The sequence below is a fragment of the Kogia breviceps genome, chromosome 4 (assembly GCF_026419965.1).
Source record: "Kogia breviceps isolate mKogBre1 chromosome 4, mKogBre1 haplotype 1, whole genome shotgun sequence".
Lineage (NCBI taxonomy): Eukaryota > Metazoa > Chordata > Mammalia > Artiodactyla > Physeteridae > Kogia > Kogia breviceps.
The window spans coordinates 25,598,200-25,620,063 of record NC_081313.1 but is presented as its reverse complement, the minus strand read 5'-3'; the positions used below and the strand labels follow the sequence as shown (position 1 = coordinate 25,620,063).

Here is a 21,864-nt window from a genome sequence, read left to right as displayed (position 1 = left end):
GTTATCAGGTTTTATCCATAAGAAAGATCACAAAAAACCTGTAAAACTGACACGACTGACTTTCTTTTGTTTCTAACAAAGTTATTCTATGGACACAATCATTAGATTACAGGTATTATCTTTTAGCTCTTTTGGGCTCATGTGTTTAACACATCCAATCCTTAGTAAATGTTTGTTCCTACATTAATACCTGTATTTGTTCAACTTGCTCTCAGAGACAGCATGCTTGCAAGAGGATATATAATACAGAGCACAGAGTAAGGTTTATTACTGTCAGAACTCCAGTGACCACTGGTATTTTCTGTACTCAATTCATTAAACGTTTTTTGAGGCTTTATGACAGTGTCTATGCCAGAGCCTGGGGCTATAAAGACGTATGATGATGCAGTCAGGGGCCCATGTCTACCGGGGAGGACAGATGTGAACAGCTGACTATTGTGTGATGCTGGAGCACAGTAAGTAGACCTCTAGGGACGCGGGGAAGGCCTCGAACCACGCCTAAAACAAAGACTCTGACGAGTTATGTTGCCCAAGTTCACCTAACTTGTAACTGGCAGAGGTAGAGCTTGAACTTGGACTGACTTCAAAGCCACCAGTGCCTCAGGTGCCACTCTGTGATGCTGGTGCCCTTATTAGCCAGGTCTGCTCCAGGCAGGGCAATGCTGCAGAGGGCAGACGGTGCTGCTGTAGAGTTCCCAGGGTAGACTCTGTCCAAAAAGCTGGCCTTCAAGCCTGGTTCCAACTCTGACTTCAGCCCTGTCTCGCCCTCCCTGAGTGCTCAGGGTCACGTCTGACAGGCTGCTCCATAACCTTACTGGACCAAGCTGACAGAGGTGTTCCCCCTTTCTCGAGCGATTCCACTTTCCTTAACCTTCCACAGCGGAGGCTGCTCTGTGGTAAGACTGAGGCCCAGATGAAGGGAATGCTTGTGGAGGGTTTGGAAATGATAGTGAATTGCTTGGAGATACTCACTCTACCCCACTTCCCTGTCGTGCTCTGGTTGATTCATGAGGGACTTTTTTGCTGGAGGTCACCTATAAATAAATCAGCAACGTCAAAAATGGTAAGGATAACTCTACATTCTATGAAGGTAATTTATAAGTACGGGGGTAGCAACTTCTAGACATGGTCTACATCACAGGTTTAGCCCCATAAATTCTATTGTTATCTACCAGCAGGCAGGAAGGGGAGAGCAGAGGAAAAAAAGCTGCGCCAGGCTTTGACTTCCCTAACCCCGCTGATTGCATAAGCTTTAAAATTGTGAATAAATGGATGCTTGCACCAATTCAAGACAAAAGAGTTTTAAATTATGAGTATCTCTGCTTAAAAGCTCTCCATTACTTCTTTCCTTATGGGCAAGGACCTGCCTTCTTTGAATAAAGAAAGTGAAATTCTACTATTCACAGAAATACAGTTGAAGGTAATGTGGGATTTAAAAAGATCAGGGGTTTAGGAGGCATGAGAAGAGCAGCTGAGACCTGGAACAGCCATCACAGGATACTCTTAAGTAGGGCTGAGTGTCGAAATAACAGCCAATGTTTGCTGAATGGCTCTTGTGCTAAGGGCTTTATTACATGTTATTCCTCACAATATCCTGATGCGTTAAGTTCTCTCATTGCAAAGGAGAAGCTGAGGCTGAGGTCACACAGCCAGAACATGGAGAAGGGGGCAATGGAGCCAGGCAGTGGCCCCTGGAAGTTCACACTCTTACCTTGATGTGCTGCTCTGTTTCAGTCATGACACTTCTTGTCTTGATCCTGGCATGATCTTATCAGCTAGGGTGCTAAGGCTTCTAAGCAGTGCTGATGTCTGATTCAACAGCTTCAGAGATCTGCTTGCTGGTGAAGAACATTTTGAAGTTAGAGACATGGTAGGAATGCTGTAGCTGTAGGCTGGCTGACAAGTCACCAAGGAAGGTCTTCAAAGGAAGAGACACTGTACACGCTGAGGCTTGCCTCAGTCTCTGAAATGGGCTCCTGCTTCTGAATCACAGGAACCAAACTCACAAGATACTAATGTACAGAATGCCAACTTACTAATTTCCAGTGAGTGACTAGAATATTCACTGTTCAGAGAACTCTCACCTAAGAATCAAGGTTCACAGAAGCCTCCTTAGTCACTGTAACTTCATTTGATGAACTCAAATAATGAATAAAGGGAAAGGATGGCACCTATGTTTGGAACTCCACGAGGGCAGCTGGACCTACAAAACCACAGAGGCGGTCCAGGACCAGTTAGTTCACAAACAAGCACTTCAAGAGAGTGTTGCAACTCAGGATGACCAGGTAGTACAGCACAGTCCAATAGTGAGTATTTTTACATGTGATCCTCATGTATCTTGAGCTTTTCTGAAAGACGTCCAACAAAAACTCCCTAAGTTTCATGAAAGTGCTTTCTCTTAAGTTTGGTGAGATAATCTTATACTAAGAAACATCCTGTAAACTACTGGCAGTACAATGCATATATTGCCAGCAATGTGGGACCACTACTGCTAAAACCAAAGGAAGATTTGGAGAGAATGTTATATAAAAAGTGAAGGACTTGCCTAAGAGCTCCTCGAGAACCTAGAACACTTACAGATAGATGTCTACAGAAAACACTTCTAGGGCTTCCCTGGTGGCGCAGTGGTTGGGAGTCCGCCTGCCGATGCAGTGGCCACAGATTCGTGCCTTGGTCTGGGAAGATCCCACATGCTGCGGAGCGGCTGGGCCCGTGAGCCATGGCTGCTGAGCCTGCGCGTCCGGAGCCTGTGCTCCGCAGCGGGAGAGGCCACAGCAGTGAGAGGCCCGCGTACCGCAAAAAAAAAAAAAAAAGAAAAAAATAATAAAACACTTCTGGAGATTAAAAAAAAAATTCCCTCTAGATACTGGGAAATACGTACAGTTATGGCCTAACCTTACATTTAAGTCACATTTTTCAAAAAGCTGCTCAAAACCCCATGCTTTAGTGATACTTGTACATAATCCAAGGCATTGTACTGTGGTATTCCTCATTGCCACTCAGAACACAAATGAAGGATGTCTTGATAAACTAAGTATCTTCCTATTTGAAATGTGCAGAGACATAATTTACTAAGTTGGTTATAGTCAACAAGTAGGGACTGAGTTTTATTCTTCATTGAGAATTACAGAGCATGAGAACCAAACAATCTGAATGTTCCTAAAAAGGAAATTGATGCCCTTTTATTCTACCTGAGTTAAGACAATGATGAATCTCACCAGAGTTCATGGGATTGGTAATAAATGACTCCTAAACCAGACTTACAAGGTCAATGCTATGAACACACCAAGATCATATACAATTAATCAGTGCTACAGTTTGGTTTTAAATCTTTAAAACCTCAAAACACACCTTTTTATTTACTTTAGCAGACAAAATAACTTACTCATAAAAGGAACATCATTTACAGAACTCTAATAAATTATTTCCAAAATCTGAAAATAAACAATAGCACTATTTTGCATTCTGATTTTACAGGTAAATAAAGCTTTCTGGCACATAATGTTCTATCAAAAATGGAAAGCTCAATCAGTTTGCTTTGCTTTTCACAACAGAAATAAGCCTTTATACTTCTTAGCATTGGGAGATCAACTTAATGACAAGAAAAGTTTGCTGGAAAATAGAATCACTGGAAAAATAGGATCTGGTGCCACCTACTGAGGGGCAATGGCAATGTGACCTTGGGTATCAGCCATCAAGTTAGGTAACACACTATAATTTTAGCCACATGCAACTGTACCCCTGTGGTCAAGGCTTAAAAGCTACATGCAAAAATGAAAATGACTGCTGTATTAGGAATGAGGATTGATGGATTTTTTTTTCTTTAAATGCCACACAACCTTTTAAAGGAAAGGAAACCAAGGAGGTAGCTAAAAATGATCACTGAACACCAGGAATACTGAAGAGAGGAAGACTCTGGCAAAGTAAGTAAATGAAAAGTTCCATGATCAAGAGCGACTTAGGGAGGGTCTCTTACTCATGGAGAGATTGGTGGAAGGCAGTTATGTCCTTGGGTATTTATGGTGGACAGAATTAAGGACTTAACTTCTTTCCCCTACTATTTACATTAAAAGCTGGTTTATTTGAAAAAATTATCAACCCAGACTGCCAATAAAGTGGCACTTAGGAACTATTGATATAATGATAATTGACACCCATACTGACCATCTGGAGGAACAAAAAACCCTGGAGGGTTTTTCTGATTAGCAAAGAAAAGTTACTCTTTGGTTGAATTTACTCAAAAGAGACCCCCTCAATACCAACAATGTTGAGAGCATTCCCTAAGAGTTGGGTCACAATCCTAAGTCTTGGAAAGGTAGACTTCCTAGAACATTTTCATGGACTGGCAAGCTTTTTTATTATTATTATCATTACTTTGGTAGTAGCTTCTGAGAATGTTACCTTCCTGTAAGGCCAGGGTGCCCTCAGTACTAAGAGCATGCCTAAGACATGTCTGTGGTTCTCCTTTCCTTCATAACATGTCTCACAATCCATAATTTGTTCCTCAGCTGTCCACCAAGAGGGCAGGGGCCTTGTCTATTCTGTTTGTTACCATATGACAAATTATGTTATATAATTAAAAATAATTATAACTTAATTATGTCTGGCACATGAACGTGCTCAAAAAAATGTCAGTTGGGTGAGTGAATGAATAAATGAATAAATTGCATACAGTCCAACCAACCTAAGGGGAAGAGGGGAAAAGAGGAAAAAAACCCTCATAAAAGTGAACACGACAGTGATGGACAGGAAGAAAGATGAGCATCTGTTCCATCAACTGGGGGTAGACTTGAGGCCCCCCCAAAATTGCCGTCATTCAACAACTAGTGATATCTGTTTGGAGATTCAAAATACCTGAAAGATTTTAAATGAAAGTTAATATTAACACAAAGCGGGGCTTCCCTGGTGGCGCAGTGGTTGAGAGTCCGCCTGCCGATTCAGGGGACACGGGTTCGTGCCCCGGTCCGGGAAGATCCCACATGCCGCGGAGCGGCTGGGCCCGTGAGCCATGGCCGCTGAGCCTGCGCGTCCAGAGCCTGTGCTCCGCAACCGGAGAGGCCACAGCAGTGAGAGGCCCGTGTACCGCAAAAAAACAAAAACAAAAACCAAAGTGTTCTCTGGAAGATTCATTTGCAAACAAGTTAATGAAAGCCCTGTTACTACATCAAGATGTTAATAGGAGCCTAGCGCTGTGATGTTTCAAGATGAAGTGGACTCTGCTGAATAAACCAGGTGAACGTCTAAAGTCCCATAGAGGGAGCGTAGCACACTGATGACTTTTTCTTGAATGGTGTCAACTTGCTCAGAAGGACAGTAATCATCCAGACTTGACCTGCAGCCAAGCAGAGAAAGAGAAAGGAAAAGAAAAATACACATAAATAGGATGAGATCATACTGTGAATTGAGGAAAAGTCTGCATGTGTTGACTTCAATGTAAATTAGAAATGAAGAAGCTGTGTTGAATTTTGGTATAGTAACTGTTGAAAGCTACTAAACTTTTAATCTATGCCAGGTGCATTACATGAATTATGTTCTTTAATCATCTCAGCAACTCTATGAAATAGGTACATTTACTATCCCTTTAAAGGAGTCTGAAACAGAGAAAGATTAACCTGCACAGGCCACATACTAGTAAGTGTTGGTGATGGGATTCAGAACCATACAGCATATCTTCAAAGCCTCAGGGCTTAATACTAGCCTGTTGTTTCCCTGAAAGGGAGATGTTGCTTGGGAACACTGGGGCTAATTATATCAGTGACTGGACATCATGTTTCACATTCTTTTATTATGTGTACACTCAGGCTAGAAATTATGAGGGTAGAGGCAGTCCAACCGATAAAAGGGTTCTGCCTCTGTAAACAATCTGCTAACCACACAAGCGTACAAGATCATCCAAAATGAAACGTGCGGATGTGCTAGTGTTGGGATTAGCCTCCTGGGTAGTATTAAGAGAAGAGAGCAAAGTGCGACGGGGCAGGAATCTGCATTTTGGGTCTTTCTAGAATCACCAACGGTAATTTGAGTGGCACCAGCCAGTAACAATGTCGCTGATCATTTTAGCCGGATTAGTATCTAAAACGATTTTATCAGTGTCTCCTGGTTCTGAACTGGGGTGAAGAAATCCACTGGAAATCCCACTGGATTGGAAAATGGCACAGAAATCTTTATAGGAGGAAATGGAATTAGTTATCTAGCTTACTCCTTATCACAAGTATTTTAGACCTAAAGAAACAATCTGTAAGACTTCAGATGAACTCATTTCATTCTATGGTGATTAGGTTATTTTTGAGGCTTGATGTAAACAATTTTAAATTAAATACTGTCTAACATACACATATAAAGGCCTACTTTAAGCAAGCAGGATATGTAAAAGTTTAATTTATTAGTCTTAAAAAATAAGGGGCATTTCAATGCTTTCACAAAGATTTCTGGCTTCTTCAAAACAGTATTAGAGTAGCTCTTTTTTTTTTTTTTTTTGCATTACGCGGCCTCTCACTGTTGTGGCCTCTCCCGTTGCGGAGCACAGGCTCTGGACGCGCAGGCTCAGCGGCCATGGCTCACGGGCCCAGCCGCTCCGCGGCTTGTGGGATCTTCCTGGACCGGGGCACGAACCCGTGTCCCCTGCATTGGCAGGCGGACTCTCAACCACTGCGCCACCAGGGAAGCCCTAGAGTAGCTCTCGATGGGAGCTACCCACAAGAGGGAGTTTTGGAAATCTGCAGGTACATTTTTTTTTTTTTTTTTTGCAGGTACATTTTTGATTGTCACAATGACAACTAGGGGACCAGAGAAGAGGGCAGGGCTGCTAGAGTGCTTGCAATATGCAGGATAGTCCTGCAATGTGTGTATGAATTGTCCTGTGTCCTGTCCAGTCTCCAAGGTCCACGGAGCACTTATATAAGTGAAAAACCTGTTTTTCTGAGCCTAGAATTTAATACTCTTCTGCATATAAACAAAGTATTTTTGAAAATGGATTAAACTAAATTTTCCAGGAATGCAAATACTCTTGTGAATTGCGGGAAGATTGGACTTTAAGTTCAGAACTTTACCAAGAGGTTCCTGTGACTAGACTAAGCATGTTGCCGTGGCAGTGCTGTTCATGGTATTTGGGCAAATATGACACACTGGATCTGTTGGCATTTTTAACAATTGCATTTAGTGATTCTTTGTAAAGATGCCAGTTTGGTGTGGCATTTTAATATATATTACTCTATTATCAATTACTTTCATTTCTCCTTTATGTTACGATTTTTTGGTGTGGATATATGAATACATATTTAAATTATGTGTATAGGTAGGTTACTGCTGTAAACTAAATGTTTGTGGGCCCCCAACATTACTCTGTTGAAACCTCATCCCCAATGTGATTATATTTGGAGGTGGAGGTCTTTGGAAGGTGACTGGGTCATGAGGATGGAGGCCTCATGAATGAGATTAATGCCTTTATTAAAGAGGCCCTAGAGAGCATCTTCACCCCTTCATTTTATGTGAGGTTACAGGGAGAAGATGGCTGTCTATGAACAAGGAAGCAGGTCCTCACCAGACACTGAACCTGCTGGTGCCTTCATCTTGGACTTTCGAGCCTATAGGTCTGTGAGGAATAAATTCCCATTGTTTATAAGCCACCCAGTCTAAGATATTTTTGTTATTGCAGCCTGAATGGATTAAGACAATGATATCATCTATATATCATAAATGCTATCTAAATATATTTAAATTATGTGTATATAGATTAGATTATGAATTTCATTCAGGATGGTAAAAGAATTCTCATAAAATATGTAATATTACTTGCCTCAGCATTTAAAGTACTTATTTTAGAAACTCACAGTTACATACAAAATGAGTCCAAAGATTAACATAGAAAAGAAATTTTTATTAAATTGTTGTACCTATTCAGCACATTAGTACATTCAAATTTAAAACATGGTAGCAGCTAAATATTCATCTGTAGGACACAGAAATGGGAATTCTTATGTTCAACTGAATAACATCACCAACTTCAAAGACAAGATTAACAGGAGTTGTATGCTGTTTGCCAACCATCACTAATAGGAAAGAGAAAATATAACACCTGAATTTTGAGCTGAGTAGGTAAAAAAATTAGTAGGTAAGAACTACTGCATTAGTAATCATTAGATTCATCTACGGAGATGAATTAATTTCCCACTGCCGTTGTAACAAATTACCACAAACTTAGTGGCTTAAAGCAAAACAAATTTATTACCTTACAGTTGTGTTGGAGATCAGAAGTCCTAAAATAAAGGTGCTGTTAGGGCTGTATTTCTTCTCTAGGCTCTAGGGAAGAATCTGCTTCCTTGTCTTTCTGGCTTCTAGAGGCTGCATGAATTCCTTAGCTCAAAGCCCCATCCTCCATCATCAAAGCCAGCAGTCTTGCATCTTCCAACCTCTCTGATTCTGACCTTCCCGCCTTTCTCTTATAATAACCCCTGGGATTATACTGGGCTCACCCGGATAATCCAGGATGATCTCCTCAATTTCAAGCTCCTTGAGTTAACCAGATATGCAAAGTCCCTTCTGGCATATAAGACAACATATTCACAGGCTCTGGAGATAAGGATATGGACATATTTGGTAAGCCATTATTCAAGCTACCACACTTACCTTGCAATTGTCACTGCAGTAGGTTTTGGCAAATTTTTTAGAACGTAATACACAGATTGAATAAGATATTCAATTTCTTGTTCTGTGCTGATATGGTGAGGAAGTTCTGAATAATCACAGGTTAGACCAGCCTGGTGAACCTGAAAATAAGACAATTAAAAATTACAAGGTAATGTTGTTTTCAGAAGATTCTTTAACCATTTATAGCCTTGCTGACAAATTTTTAATATTTTTGTGGATTAGGATTGTTTCTTCCTTAATAGTTTCCGTGCCATAGCAGTTATTTATACTTTGAAGTTTTCAAAGAACTGGCCTGTACAACAGTTTGGGCCTGATGCCTTTTCTAGGAATAATTCTTTATGATTGTGGATTCATTCAGTTTCTGTCTTTACTTCAGTTTACTTTGATAGTTTACATTTTCTTTTTTTTTTTTTTTTTTTTTTTTTTTTGCGGTATGCGGGCCTCTCACTGTTGTGGCCTCTCCCGTTGCGGAGCACAGGCTCCAGACACGCAGGCCTAGCGGCCATGGCTCACGGGCTTAGTTGCTCCGCGGCATGTGGGATCTTCCCGGACCAGGGCACGAACCCATGTCTCCTGCATCGGCAGGCGGACTCAACCACTGCGCCACCAGGGAAGCCCCATAGTTTACATTTTCTAACAAACTGTCCATTTCATGTGGACTCTAAAAGCTAATATAAATTGGTACATAGTATTCTCATCTTACTTTTCTTTCAATAAATTATTTTACTTTTTATTTTCTTTACTAGATTTTTTAAAAGTTAATTAATTACTTTATTTATTTTTGGCTGCATTGGGTGTTCGGTGTGGCTCGTGGGCTCTAGAGCGCATGCTCAGCAGTTGTGGTGCACAGGCCTAGTTGCTCCACAGCTTGTGGGATCCTCCCGGACCAGGGCTCGAACCCGCGTCCCCTGCATTGGCAGGCGAACTCCCAACCACTGTGGCACCAGGGAAGTCGCTATTTACTTTTTAAATACATGTAACGAGTACTACATTTAAAGCTTCAAGACGATACAAGGGGAAGACTTCCTCCTACCTTACTGAACCTACTGTTTTGAGTTTCTTGTGTACGCTTCATGTATAACCATATATATTGATATCTTATACATGTGTTGTAAATGTAAATGACTGGTGTTCCAGTCTTAGCACTAAACTAAATGTGCCTAAGAGCTAGAAATGGCCCACAGGCTGACATTTTGCAGCCACTGCTTTAAAGTTCTGAAAACTGGAATTCAAATATACTGTAGTTTTGCCTATGGTACATAAGTGCAAAGTATGGAAACAAACACTAATCTACTGTATTATTGGAGGCTCTGGATACACATCAAAGATTTAACTGGCAATGATCAGTCAATGCACTAAAAAGAGAGACTCTGCATGTTCTTTTCTATTAAAATGATCAAAACACCTAGTGTTCTAACCCTGCAGCTATGGGCACATTATATTTGACTACATAATCTGCCACCAAGCCTATGCCATGCTTTTTCTCAACAAACGATGTACAAAATCACACCCCCTCAACCACCAGAATATTCAGATGCAATGTGATGACTAAAGTAGACATGCATGAAGACACATTCAATAATGTCACATGAGCTCAAAGCAGTTTTAAACCCTAAATGTCTTCTCACTATTATTCTTAGCAATTGCCATTAAAAAAAAGGGTGAGTCTTGAGTTATCTCTGATTTAACCAAAATATTCTTTTGCTGGTATTTTTTATTCTTACAAAGGTAGCATTAAATAAATACATACACTTCAGTTCAAATAAAGTGGTTTTATTCCACAAATAAATAAAACACTACAGCAAAACCACAATTTATTAAAGTAAAATAAACACCAGAAGTAGGGCCAGAGAGAAGATGGCGGAAGAGTAAGATGTGGAGATCACCTTCCTCCCCACATATACATCAAAGATACATCTACACGTGGAACAACTCCTACAGAACACCCATTGAAACGCTGGCAGAAGACCTCAGACCTTCCAAAGGGCAAGAAACTCCCCACTACCTGGGTAGGGCAAAAGAAAAAAGAATAAACAGAGACAAAGAATAGGGACGGAACCTGCACCAGGGGGAGGGAGCTGTGAAGGAGGAAAGGTTTCCACACAATAGAAGCCCCTTCGCGGGCGGAGACTGCAGGTGGCGGAGGGGGAAGCTTCGGAGCCGCGGAGGAGAGCGCAGCGACAGGGTGCGGAGGGCAAAGCGGACAGATAACTGCACAGAGGATCGGTGCCGACCAGCACTCACCAGCCCGAGAGTCTTGTCTGCTCACCCGCTGGGACGATCGGGGGCTGGGAGCTGAGGCTTGGGCTTCGGTAGGATCGCAGGGAGAGCACTGGGGTTGGTGGCGTGAATACAGCCAGAAGGGGGTTAGTGAGCCACGGCTAGCTGGGAGGGAGTCCGGGAGAAGTCTGGAGCTGCCGAAGAGACAAGAGACTTTTCCTTGCCTCTTTGTTTCCTGGTGCGCGAGGAGAGGGGATTAAGAGCGCTGCTTAACGGAGCTCCAGAAACGGGCACAAGCCGCAGCTATCAGCACGGACCCCAGAGACAGGCATGAGACGCTAAGGCCGCTGCTGCAGCCACCAAGAAGCCTGTGTGCGAGCACAGGTCACTATCCACACCTCCCCTCCCGGGAGCCTGTGCAGCCCACCACTGCCAGGGTCCCATGATCCAGGGACAACTTCCCCGAGAGAACGCATGGCATGCCTCAGGCTGGTGCAACGTCACGCTGGCCTCTGCCGCCGCGGGCTCGCCCCGCATCCGTAATCCTCCCTCCCCCCACCCCCGCCTGAGCGAGCCAGAGCCCCCGAATCAACTGCTCCTTTAACCCAGTCCTGTCTAAGCGAAGAGCAGACGGCCTCAGGCGACCTATATACAGAGGTGGGGCCAAATCCAAAGCTGAACCCTAGAAGCTGTGCAAACAAAGAAGGGAAAGGGAACTCTCTCCCAGCAGCCTCAGATGGAGCGGATTAAAGCTCCACAATCAACTTGATATACCTGCATCTGTGGAAAACCTGGATAGACAACGAATCATCCCAAATTGAGGAGGTGAACTTCGGGAGCAAGATATATTATTTTTTCCCCCTTTTTCTCTTTTTGTGAGTGTGTATGTGTATGCTTCTGTGTGAGATTTTGTCTGTATGGCTTTGCTTTCACCATTTGTCCTAGGGTTCTGACCGTCCCAGGTTTTTTTTGTTTTTTTTTAACTTTAAAAATTTTTTCTTCTCAATAATTACTTATTTTAATAACTTTATTTTATCCTACTTAACTTAATCCTTTCTTTCTTTCTTTCTCTCTCTCTGTCTCTCATTCTTTCTTTCTTTCTATTTTTACTCCCTTTTATAATGAGCCGTGTGGATTAAAGGCTCTTGGTGCTACAGGCAGGCATCAGGGCTGTGCCTCTGAGGTGGGAGAACCAACTTCAGGACACTGATCCACAAGAGACCTACCAACTCTATGTAAGATCAAACGGCAAAAATCCACCAGAGATCTCCATCTCAATACCAAGACCCAGCTTCACTCAACGACCAGCAAGCTACAGTGCTGGACACCCTATGCCAAACAACTAGCAACACAGGAACACAGCCCCATCCATTAGCAGAGAGGCTGCCTAAAATCATAATAAGGCTACAGACATCCCAATACACACCATCAGACGTGGACCTGCCCACCAGAAGGACAAGATCCAGCCTCATCCACCAGAACACAGGCACTAGTCCCCTCAACCAGGAAACCTACTCAACCCACTGAAACAACCTTAGCCACTGAGGACAGACACCAAAACAACGGGAACTATGAACCTTCAGCCTGTGAAAAGGAGACCCCAAACACAGTAAGATAAGCAAAATGAAAAGACAAAAAAACACATAGCAGATGAAGCAGCAACATAAAAACCCACCAGACCTAAAAAATGAAGAGGAAATAGGCAGTATTCCTGAAAAAGAATTCAGAATAATGATAGTAAAGATGATCCAAAATCTTGGAAATAGAGAAATTGCAAGAAACAGTTAACAAGGACCTAGAAGAAATAAAGAGGAAGGAAGCAATGATGAGCAACACAATAAATGAAATGAAAAATACTCTAGATGGGATCAATAGCAGAATAACTGAGGCAGAAAAACAGATAAGTGACTTGGAAGATAAAGTAGTGGAAATAACTACTGCAGAGCAAAAGAAAGAAAAAAGAATGAAAAGAACTGAGGACAGTCTCAGAGACCTCTGGGACAACATTAAATGCACCAACATTCGAATTATAGGGGTCCCAGAAGAAGAAGAGAAAAAGAAAGGGACTGTGAAAATATTTGAAGAGATTATAGTTGAAAACTTCCCTAACATGGGAAAGGAAATAGTCAATCAAGTCCAGGAAGCCCAGAGAGTCCCATACAGGATAAATCTAAGGAGAAACACACCAAGAAACATATTAATCAAACTATCAAAAATTAAACACAAAGAAAACATATTAAAAGCAGCAAGGGAAAAATAACACACAAGAGAATCCCCATAAGGTTAACAGCTGATCTTTCAGCAGAAACTCTGCAAGCCAGAAGGAAGTGGCAGGACATATTTAAAGTGATGAAGGAGAAAAACCTACAACCAAGATTACTCTACCCAGCAAGGATCTCATTCAGATTTGATGGAGAAATTAAAACCTTTACAGACAAGGAAAAGCTGAGAGTATTCAGCACCACCAAACCAGCTTTACAACAAATGCTAAAGGAACTTCTCTAGGCAAGAAACACAAGAGAAGGAAAAGACCTACAAGAACAAACCCGAAACAATTAAGTAAATGGCAATAGGAACATACATACCGATAACAATCATAAATGTAAATGGATTAAATGCTCCCACCAAAAGACACAGACTGGCTGAATAGATACAAAAAGAAGACCCATATATATGCTGTCTACAGAGACCCACTTCAGACCTAGGGACACATACAGACTGAAAGTGAGGGGATGGAAAAAGATATTCCATGCAAACGGAAATCAGAAGAAAGCTAGAGTAGCAATTCTCATATCAGACAAAATAGACTTTAAAATAAAGACTATTACAAGGCGGGAGCGAGAAGATGGTGGAAGAGTAAGATGCGGGAATCACCTTCTTCCTCACAGATACATCAGAAATACATCTACATGTGGAACTTCTCCTATAGAACACCCACCGAATGCTGGCAGAAGACCTCAGACCTCCCAAAAGGCAAGAAACTCCCCACGTACCTGGGTAGGGCAAAAGAAAAAAGAATAAACAGAGACAAAAGAATAGGGACAGGACCTGCACCAGGGGGAGGGAGCCGTGAAGGAGGAAAGGTTCCCACACAATAGAAGCCCCTTTGTGGGTGGATACTGCGGGTGGCGGAGGGGGAAGCTTCGGAGTCGTGGAGGAGAGCACAGCAACAGGGTACGGAGGGCAAAGCGGAGAGATTCCCGAAGAGGATCAGTGCCGACCAGCACTCACCAGCCTGAGAGGCTTGTCTGCTCACCTGCCTGGGTGGGCGGGGCTGGGAACTGAGCCTTGGGCGGATCCCAGGGAAAGGTCTGGAGTGGGCAGAGTGAAAACAGCCTGAAGGGGTTAGTGCACCACGGCTAGCCGGGAGGGAGTCCAGTTGAAGTCTGGAGCTGCCGAAGAGGCAAGAGACCTTTTCTTTCCTCTTTGCCTCCTGGTGCGCGAGGAGAGGGGTTTAAGCGCACCGCTTAAAGGAGCTCCAGAAACGGGCGCAAGCCACGGCTGTTGGCACGGACAGTAGAGTCGGGTGTGGGACGCTAGGGTTGCTACTGCTGCCACCAAGAGGCCTGTGTGCGAGCACAGGTCACTCTCCACACCGCCCCTCCCAGGAGACTGTGCAGCCCGCCACTGCCAGGGTCCCGGGATCCAGGGACAGCTTCCCCGGGAAAACGCATGGTGTGCCTCGGGCTGGTGCAGCGTCACGCAGGCCTCTGATGTCGCAGGCTCGCCCCACATCCGTGCCCCTCCCTCCCCCCGGCCTGTGCCAGAGCCCCCGAATCAGCTGCTCCTTTAACCCCGTCCTGTCTGAGCGAAGGGCAGATGCCCTCGGACGACCTACACGCAGAGGCGGGGCCAAGTCCAAAGCTGAACCCCAGGAGCTGTGTGAACTAAGAGGAGAGGGGGAGGTCTCTCCCAGCAGCCTCAGGAGCAGCGGGTTAACGCTCCACAGTCAACTTGAAGTGCCCTGCATCTGTGGAAAACCTGAATAGACAGCGAAATATCCCAAGTTGAGGAGGTGGACTTTGGGAGCAAGATATACTATTATTTTCCCCATTTTTCTTTCTGTGAGTATGTATGTGTGTGCTGCTGTGTGAGATTTTGTCCGTATAGCTTTGTTTTCACCATTTGTCCTAGGGTTAGACCGACCCGTTTTTATTTTTTGTTTGTTTTTCTTTAATAGAAATTTTTCTTCTTAATAATTATTTTTTATTTTAATAACTATATTTTATCCTACTTTATTTTGTCTTCTCCCTTTCTTCCTTTCTTCCCTCCTTTCTTTCCTACTTCCCTCCTTCCTTCCTTCCTTTCTTCCTTCCTCACTTCCTTTTTTCCTCCCTACCTTCTTTTCTTCCTTCCTTCCTTCCCTCCCTTCCTCCTTCCTTCCTTTCTTTCCTTTCTATTTTTTTCTCCCTTTTATTTTGAGCCGTGTGGATTAAAGGCTCTTGGCACTCCAGCCAGGTGTCAAGGCTGTGTCTCTGAGGTGGGAGAACCAACCTCAGGACACTGGTCCACAAGAGACCTCCCAGCTCCAAGTAATATCAAACGGCAAAAATCTCCCAGAGATCTCCATCTCAACACCAAGACCCAGCTTCACTCAAGGACCAGCAATGAACAGTGCGGGACACCCTATCCCCAACAAAGAGCAAGACAGGTCTACAGCCCCATCCATTAGCAGAGAGGCTGCCTAAAATCATAATAAGGCTACCAACATCCCCATACACACCACCAGACCTGGACCTGCCCACCAGAAAGACGAGATCCAGCCTCATCCAGCAGAACAGAGGCACTAGTCACCCCAACCAGGAAACATGCTCAACCCACTGAACCAACCTCAGCCACTGGGGACAGACACCAAAAACAGAGGGAACTACGAACCTGCAGCGTGCAAAAAGGAGACCCCAAACACAGTAAGATAAGCAAAATGAGAAGATAGAAAAACACACAGCAGATGAAAGAGCAAGATAAAAACACACCAGACCTAAAAAACGAAGAGGAAATACGCAGTCTACCTGAAAAAGAATTCAGAATAATGATAGTAAAGATGATTCAAAATCTTGGAAATAGAATAGACAAATTGCAAGAAACAGTTAACAAGGACCTAGAAGAAATAAAGAGGAAGCAAGCAACGATGAGCAACACAATACATGAAATGAAAAATACTCTAGATGGGATCAATAGCAGAATAACTGAGGCAGAAAAACAGATAAGTGACCTGGAAGATAAAATAGTGGAAATAACTACTGCAGAGCAGAAGAAAGAAAAAAGAATGAAAAGAACTGAGGACAGTCTCAGAGACCTCTGGGACAACATTACATGCACCAACATTCGAATCATAGTGGTCCAGGAAGAAGAAGAGAAAAAGAAAGGGACTGAGAAAATATTTGAAGAGATTATAGTTGAAAACTTCCCTAATATAGGAAAGGAAATAATCAAGTCCAGGAAGCACAGAGAGTCCCATACAGGATAAACCCAAGGATAAACACGCCAAGACACATAATAATCAAACTGTCAAAAATTAAATACAAAGAAAACATATTAAAAGCAGCAAGGGAAAAACAACAAATAACACACAAGGGAATCCCCATAAGGTTAACATCTGATCTTTCAGCAGAAACTCTACAAGCCAGAAGGGAGTGGCAGGACATATTTAAAGTGATGAAGGAAAAAAACCTACAACCAAGATTACTCTACCCAGCAAGGATCTCATTCAGATTTGATGAAGAAATTAAAACCTTTACAGAAAGCAAAAGCTGAGAGAGTTCAGCACCACCAAACCACCTCTAAAACAAATGCTAAAGGAACTTCTCTAGGCAAGAAACACAAGAGAAGGAAAAGACCTACAAGAACAACCCGAAACAATTAAGTAAATGGTAATAGGAACACACATATCAATAATTACCTTAAATGTAAATGGATTAAATGCTCCCACCAAAAGACACAGACTGGCTGAATGGATACAAAAACAGGACCCATATATATGCTGTCTACAAGAGACCCACTTCAGACCTAGGGACACTTACAGACTGAAAGTGAGGGGATGGAAAAAGATATTCCATGCAAATGGAAATCAGAAGAAAGCTGGAGTAGCAATTCTCATATCAGACAAATTAGACTTTAAAATAAAAACTATTACAAGAGACAAAGAAGGACACTACATAATGATCAAGGGATCGATCCATGAAGAAGATATAACAATTGTAAATATTTATCCACCCAACATAGGAGCACCTCAATACATAAGGCAAATACTAACAGCCATAAAAGGGGAATTCGACAGTAACACAATCATAGTAGGGGACTTTAACACCCCACTTTCACCAATGGACTGATCATCCAAAATGAAAATAAATAAGGAAACACAAGCTTTAAATGATACATTACACAAGATGGACTTAATTGATATTTATAGGACATTCCATCCAAAAACAACAGAATACACATTTTTCTCAAGTGCCCATGGAACATTCTCCAGGATAGATCATATCTTGGGTCACAAATCTAGCCTTGGCAAATTTAAGAAAATTGAAATCGTATCACTTTTCTGACCACAACGCTATGAGACTAGATATCAATTACAGAAAAAGATCTGTAAAAAATACAAATACATGGAGGCTAAACAATACACTACTTAATAACGAAGTGATCACTGAAGAAATCAAAGAGGAAATCAAAAAGTACTTAGAAACAAATGAAAATGGAGAAACGTAGACCCAAAACCTATGGGATACAGCAAAAGCAGTTCTAAGAGGGAAGTTTATAGCAATACAATCCTACCTTAAGAAACAGGAAACATCTCAAATAAACAACCTAAATTTGCACCTAAAGCAATTAGAGAAAGAAGAACAAAAAACCCCCAAATTTAGCAGAAGGAAAGAAATCATAAAGATCAGATCAGAAATAAATGAAAAAGAAATGAAGGAAACAATAGCAAAAATCAATAAAACTAAAAGCTGGTTCTTTGAGAGGATAAATAAAATTAATAAACCATTAGCCAGACTCATCAAGAAAAAAAGGGAGAAGACTCAAATCAATAGAATTAGAAATGAAAAAGGAGAAGTAACAACTGACACTGCAGAAATACAAAAGATTATTAGAGATTACTACAAGCAACTGTATGCCAATAAAATGGACAACCTGGAAGAAATGGACAAATTCTTAGAAATGCACAAGCTGCCGAGACTGAACCAGGAAGAAATAGAAAATATGAACAGACTAATCACAATAAATGAAATGGAAACTGTGATTAAAAATCTTCCAACAAACAAAAGCTCAGGACCAGATGGATTCACAGGCGAATTCTATCAAACATTTAGAGAAGAGCTAACACCCATCCTTCTCAAACTCTTCCAAAAGATAGCAGAGGGAGGAACACTCCCAAACTCATTCTATGAGTCCACCATCACCCTGATACCAAAACCAGACAAAGACGTCACAAAGAAAGAAAACTACAGGCCAATATCACTGATGAACACAGACGCAAAAATCCTCCACAAAATACTAGGAAACAGAATCCAACAGCACATTAAAAGGATCATACACCATGATCAAGTAGGGTTTATTCCAGGAATGCAAGGATTCTTCAATATACGCAAATCAATCAACGTGATATACCATAACAAACTGAAGGAGAAAAATCATATGATCATCTCAATAGATGCAGAGAAAGCTTTTGACAAAATTCAACACCCATTTATGATAAAAACCCTGCAGAAAGTAGGCACAGAGGGAACTTTCCTCAACATAATAAAGGCCATATATGACAAACCCACAGCCAGCATTGTTCTCAATGGTGAAAAACTGAAACCATTTCCACTAAGATCGGGAACAAGACAAGGTTGCCCACTCTCACCACTCTTATTTAACCTAGTTTTGGAAGTTCTAGCCACAGCAATCAGAGAATAAAAAGAAATAAAAGGAATCCAAATAGGAAAAGAAGAAGTAAAGCTGTCACTGTTTGCAGATGACATGATACTATACATAGAGAATCCTAAAGATGCTACCAGAAAACTACTAGAGCTAATCAATGAATTTGGTAAAGTAGCAGGATACAAAATTAATGCACAGAAATCGCTGGCATTCTTATACACTAATGATGAAAACTCTGAGAGTGACATTAAGAAAACACTCCCATTTACCATGGCAACAAAAAGAATAAAATATCTAGGAATAAACCTACCTAAGGAGACAAAAGACTTGTATGCAGAAAACTATAAGACACTGATGAAAGAAATTAAAGATGATACAAATAGGTGGAGAAATATACCATGTTCTTGGATTGGAAGAATCAACATTGTGAAAATGACTCTACTACCCAAAGCAATCTACAGATTCAATGCAATCCCTATCGAATTACCACTGGCATTTTTTAAAGAACTAGAACAAAGAATTTCACAATTTGTATGGAAGCACAAAAGACCCCGAATAGCCAAAGCAATCTTGAGAATGAAAAATGGAGCTGGAGCAATCAGGCTCCCTGACTTCAGACTATACTACAAGGCTACAGTAATCAAGACAGTATGGTACTGGCACAAAAACAGAAATATACATCAATGAAACAGGATAGAAAGCCCAGAGATAAACCCACACACATATGGTCACCTTATCTTTGATAAAGGAGGGAAGGATATACAGTGGAGAAAAGACAGCCTCTTCAATAAGTGGTGCTTGGAAAACTGGACAGCTACATGTAAAAGTATGAAATTAGAACACTCCCTAACACCACACACAAAAATAAACTCAAAATGGGTTAAAGAGCTAAATGTAAGGCCGGACACTATCAAACTCTTAGAGGAAAACATAGGCAGAACACTCTATGACGTAAATCACAGCAAGATCCTTTTTGACCCATGTCCTAGAGAAATGGAAATAAAAACAAAAATAAACAAATGGGATCTAATGAAACTTAAAAGCTTTTGAACAGCAAAGGATACCATAAACAAGACCAAAAGACAACCCTCAGAATGGGAGAAAATAGTTGCAAATGAAGCAACTGACAAAGGTTTAATCTTCAAAATTTACAAGCAACTCATGCAGCTCAATAACAAAAAAACAAACAACCCAATCCAAAAATGGGCAGAAGACCTATATAGACTTTTCTCCAGAGAAGATATCCAGATTCCCAACAAACACATGAAAGAATGCTCAACATCGTTAATCATTAGAGAAATGCAAATCAAAACTACAATGAAATATCATCTCACACCAGTCAGATTGGCCATCATCAAAAACTCTAGAAACAATAAATGCTGGAGAGGATGTGGATAAAAGGGAACTCTTGCACTGCTGGTGGGAATGTAAATTGAAACAGCCACTATGGAGAATGGTATGGAGGTTCCTTAAACAACTACAAATAGAACTACCATAGACCCAGCAATCCCACTACTGGGCATATACCCTGAGAAAACCATAATTCAAAGAGTCATGTACCAAAATGTTCATTGCAGCTCTATTTACAATAGCCAGCACATGGAAGCAACCTAAGTGTTGCTTCCATCAACAGATGAATGGATAAAGAAGATGTGGCACATATATACAATGGAATATTACTCAGCCATAAAAAGAAATGAAATTGAGTTATTTGTTGTGAGGTGGATGGACCTGGAGTCTGTCATACAGAGTGAAGTAAGTCAAAAGGAGAAAAAGAAATACCGCATGCTAACACATATATATGAAATCTAAGAACAAAAAAAAATGTCATGAAGAGCCTAGGCCTAGGACGGGAATAAAACACAGACCTACTAGAGCATGGACTTGAGGATATGGGGAGGGGGAAGGGTAAGATGTGATGAAGTGAGAGAGTGGCATGGACATATATACACTACCAAATGTAGGGTGGACAGCTAGTGGGAAGCAGCCGCATGGCACAGGGAGATCAGCTAGGCGGTTTGTGACCACCTAGAGGGGTGGGATAGGGAGGGTGAGAGGGAGGGAGATGCAAGAGGGAAGCGATATGGGAACATATGTATATGTATAACTGATTCACTTTGTTGTAAAGCAGAACCTAACACACCATTGTAAAGCAATTATAGTACAATAAAGATGTTTTAAAAAAAAACCACCAGAAGTAAAAGAAGCAGAAGAATTGGAGTTCTTAGCTCTGGCACAAAATTTGAGAAAAGGCACCTGAACTTCAAATGGGAAAATTTATGCTTAAATACTACAAAATGATATAAAAATTAAAAAAATTATCATTATAGGCGTCCTCTTTTGACACAGCATTCAGATTGCTGTTGGCAAACAAACTTATACAGCTAATGCAGTTAAGATGTGCTGGCCACAATGGCTTCTACTGTCCTTCTATTTGGTTTTTACAATCAGAAAAGTTTTCAGAGAGAGAGGAAAGAAAGAAGGGGAAGGGAGTATAAAAATGAACCTATAAAGAATGAGCAAATGTAGAAATTTTCTTTTCTAAAAGAAAACTTTTCTCTGGCAAGGAGAGATCTGACCATAGGCAAAATTAATAAATCCACAGTATTTCTGCTTCATACATAAAATTGGCAGAAGCGTGTTTTTCCTGGCAAACTTTTCCAGTGTTCTGGCTTCTAAAAAGTATGTATTTCTTTCACTTCTTTTTTTTTTTTTTTTTTTTTTGCTGTACGCGGGCCTCTCACCGTTGTGGCCTCTCCCGTTGCTGAGCACAGGCTCTGGACGCGCAGGCTCAGCGGCCATGGCTCACGGGCCCAGCCGCTCTGCGGCATGTGGGACCTTCCCAGACCGGGGCACAAACCCGTATTTCCTGCACCAGCAGGTGGACTCCCAACCACCGCACCACCAGGGAAGCCCCATTTTTTTTTTTTTTTAATCCACTCACACTTTCCAGGAACACAAATAAAAGTGAATCACTTTAACAAAGAGCACAATTTTTTAGTCAGAAAAATGCCTTTCTTAAAGGGTCATTTTATATTTCAATGTAAGTATTTACCATTTCATAGTCCGGCGCTTCCATCCGTTTTTTCAAACTTTGTACCAGTGGAACTAGTGATTCCATTCTGGAAAAAA

The 21,864-nt window shown here is 41.6% G+C and overlaps 1 protein-coding gene across 2 annotated transcripts in view; it reads right to left on the bottom strand.

The window, feature by feature from the left end:
- Positions 1-5,113: 5,113 nt before the first annotated feature.
- Positions 5,114-21,864, bottom strand: part of C4H5orf22 (chromosome 4 C5orf22 homolog) — a 29,779-nt gene continuing 13,028 nt past the window's right edge. For both annotated transcript variants that reach the window (XM_059060836.2, XM_067030848.1), the window contains exons 7-9: positions 21,788-21,854; positions 8,626-8,765; positions 5,114-5,332 (exon numbers count right to left, since the gene is read on the bottom strand). In XM_059060836.2, coding sequence (XP_058916819.1) covers positions 5,200-5,332; positions 8,626-8,765; positions 21,788-21,854 — 340 coding nt within the window. In that variant the 3' untranslated portion in view covers positions 5,114-5,199. The remainder of the gene's footprint in view (positions 5,333-8,625; positions 8,766-21,787; positions 21,855-21,864) is intronic.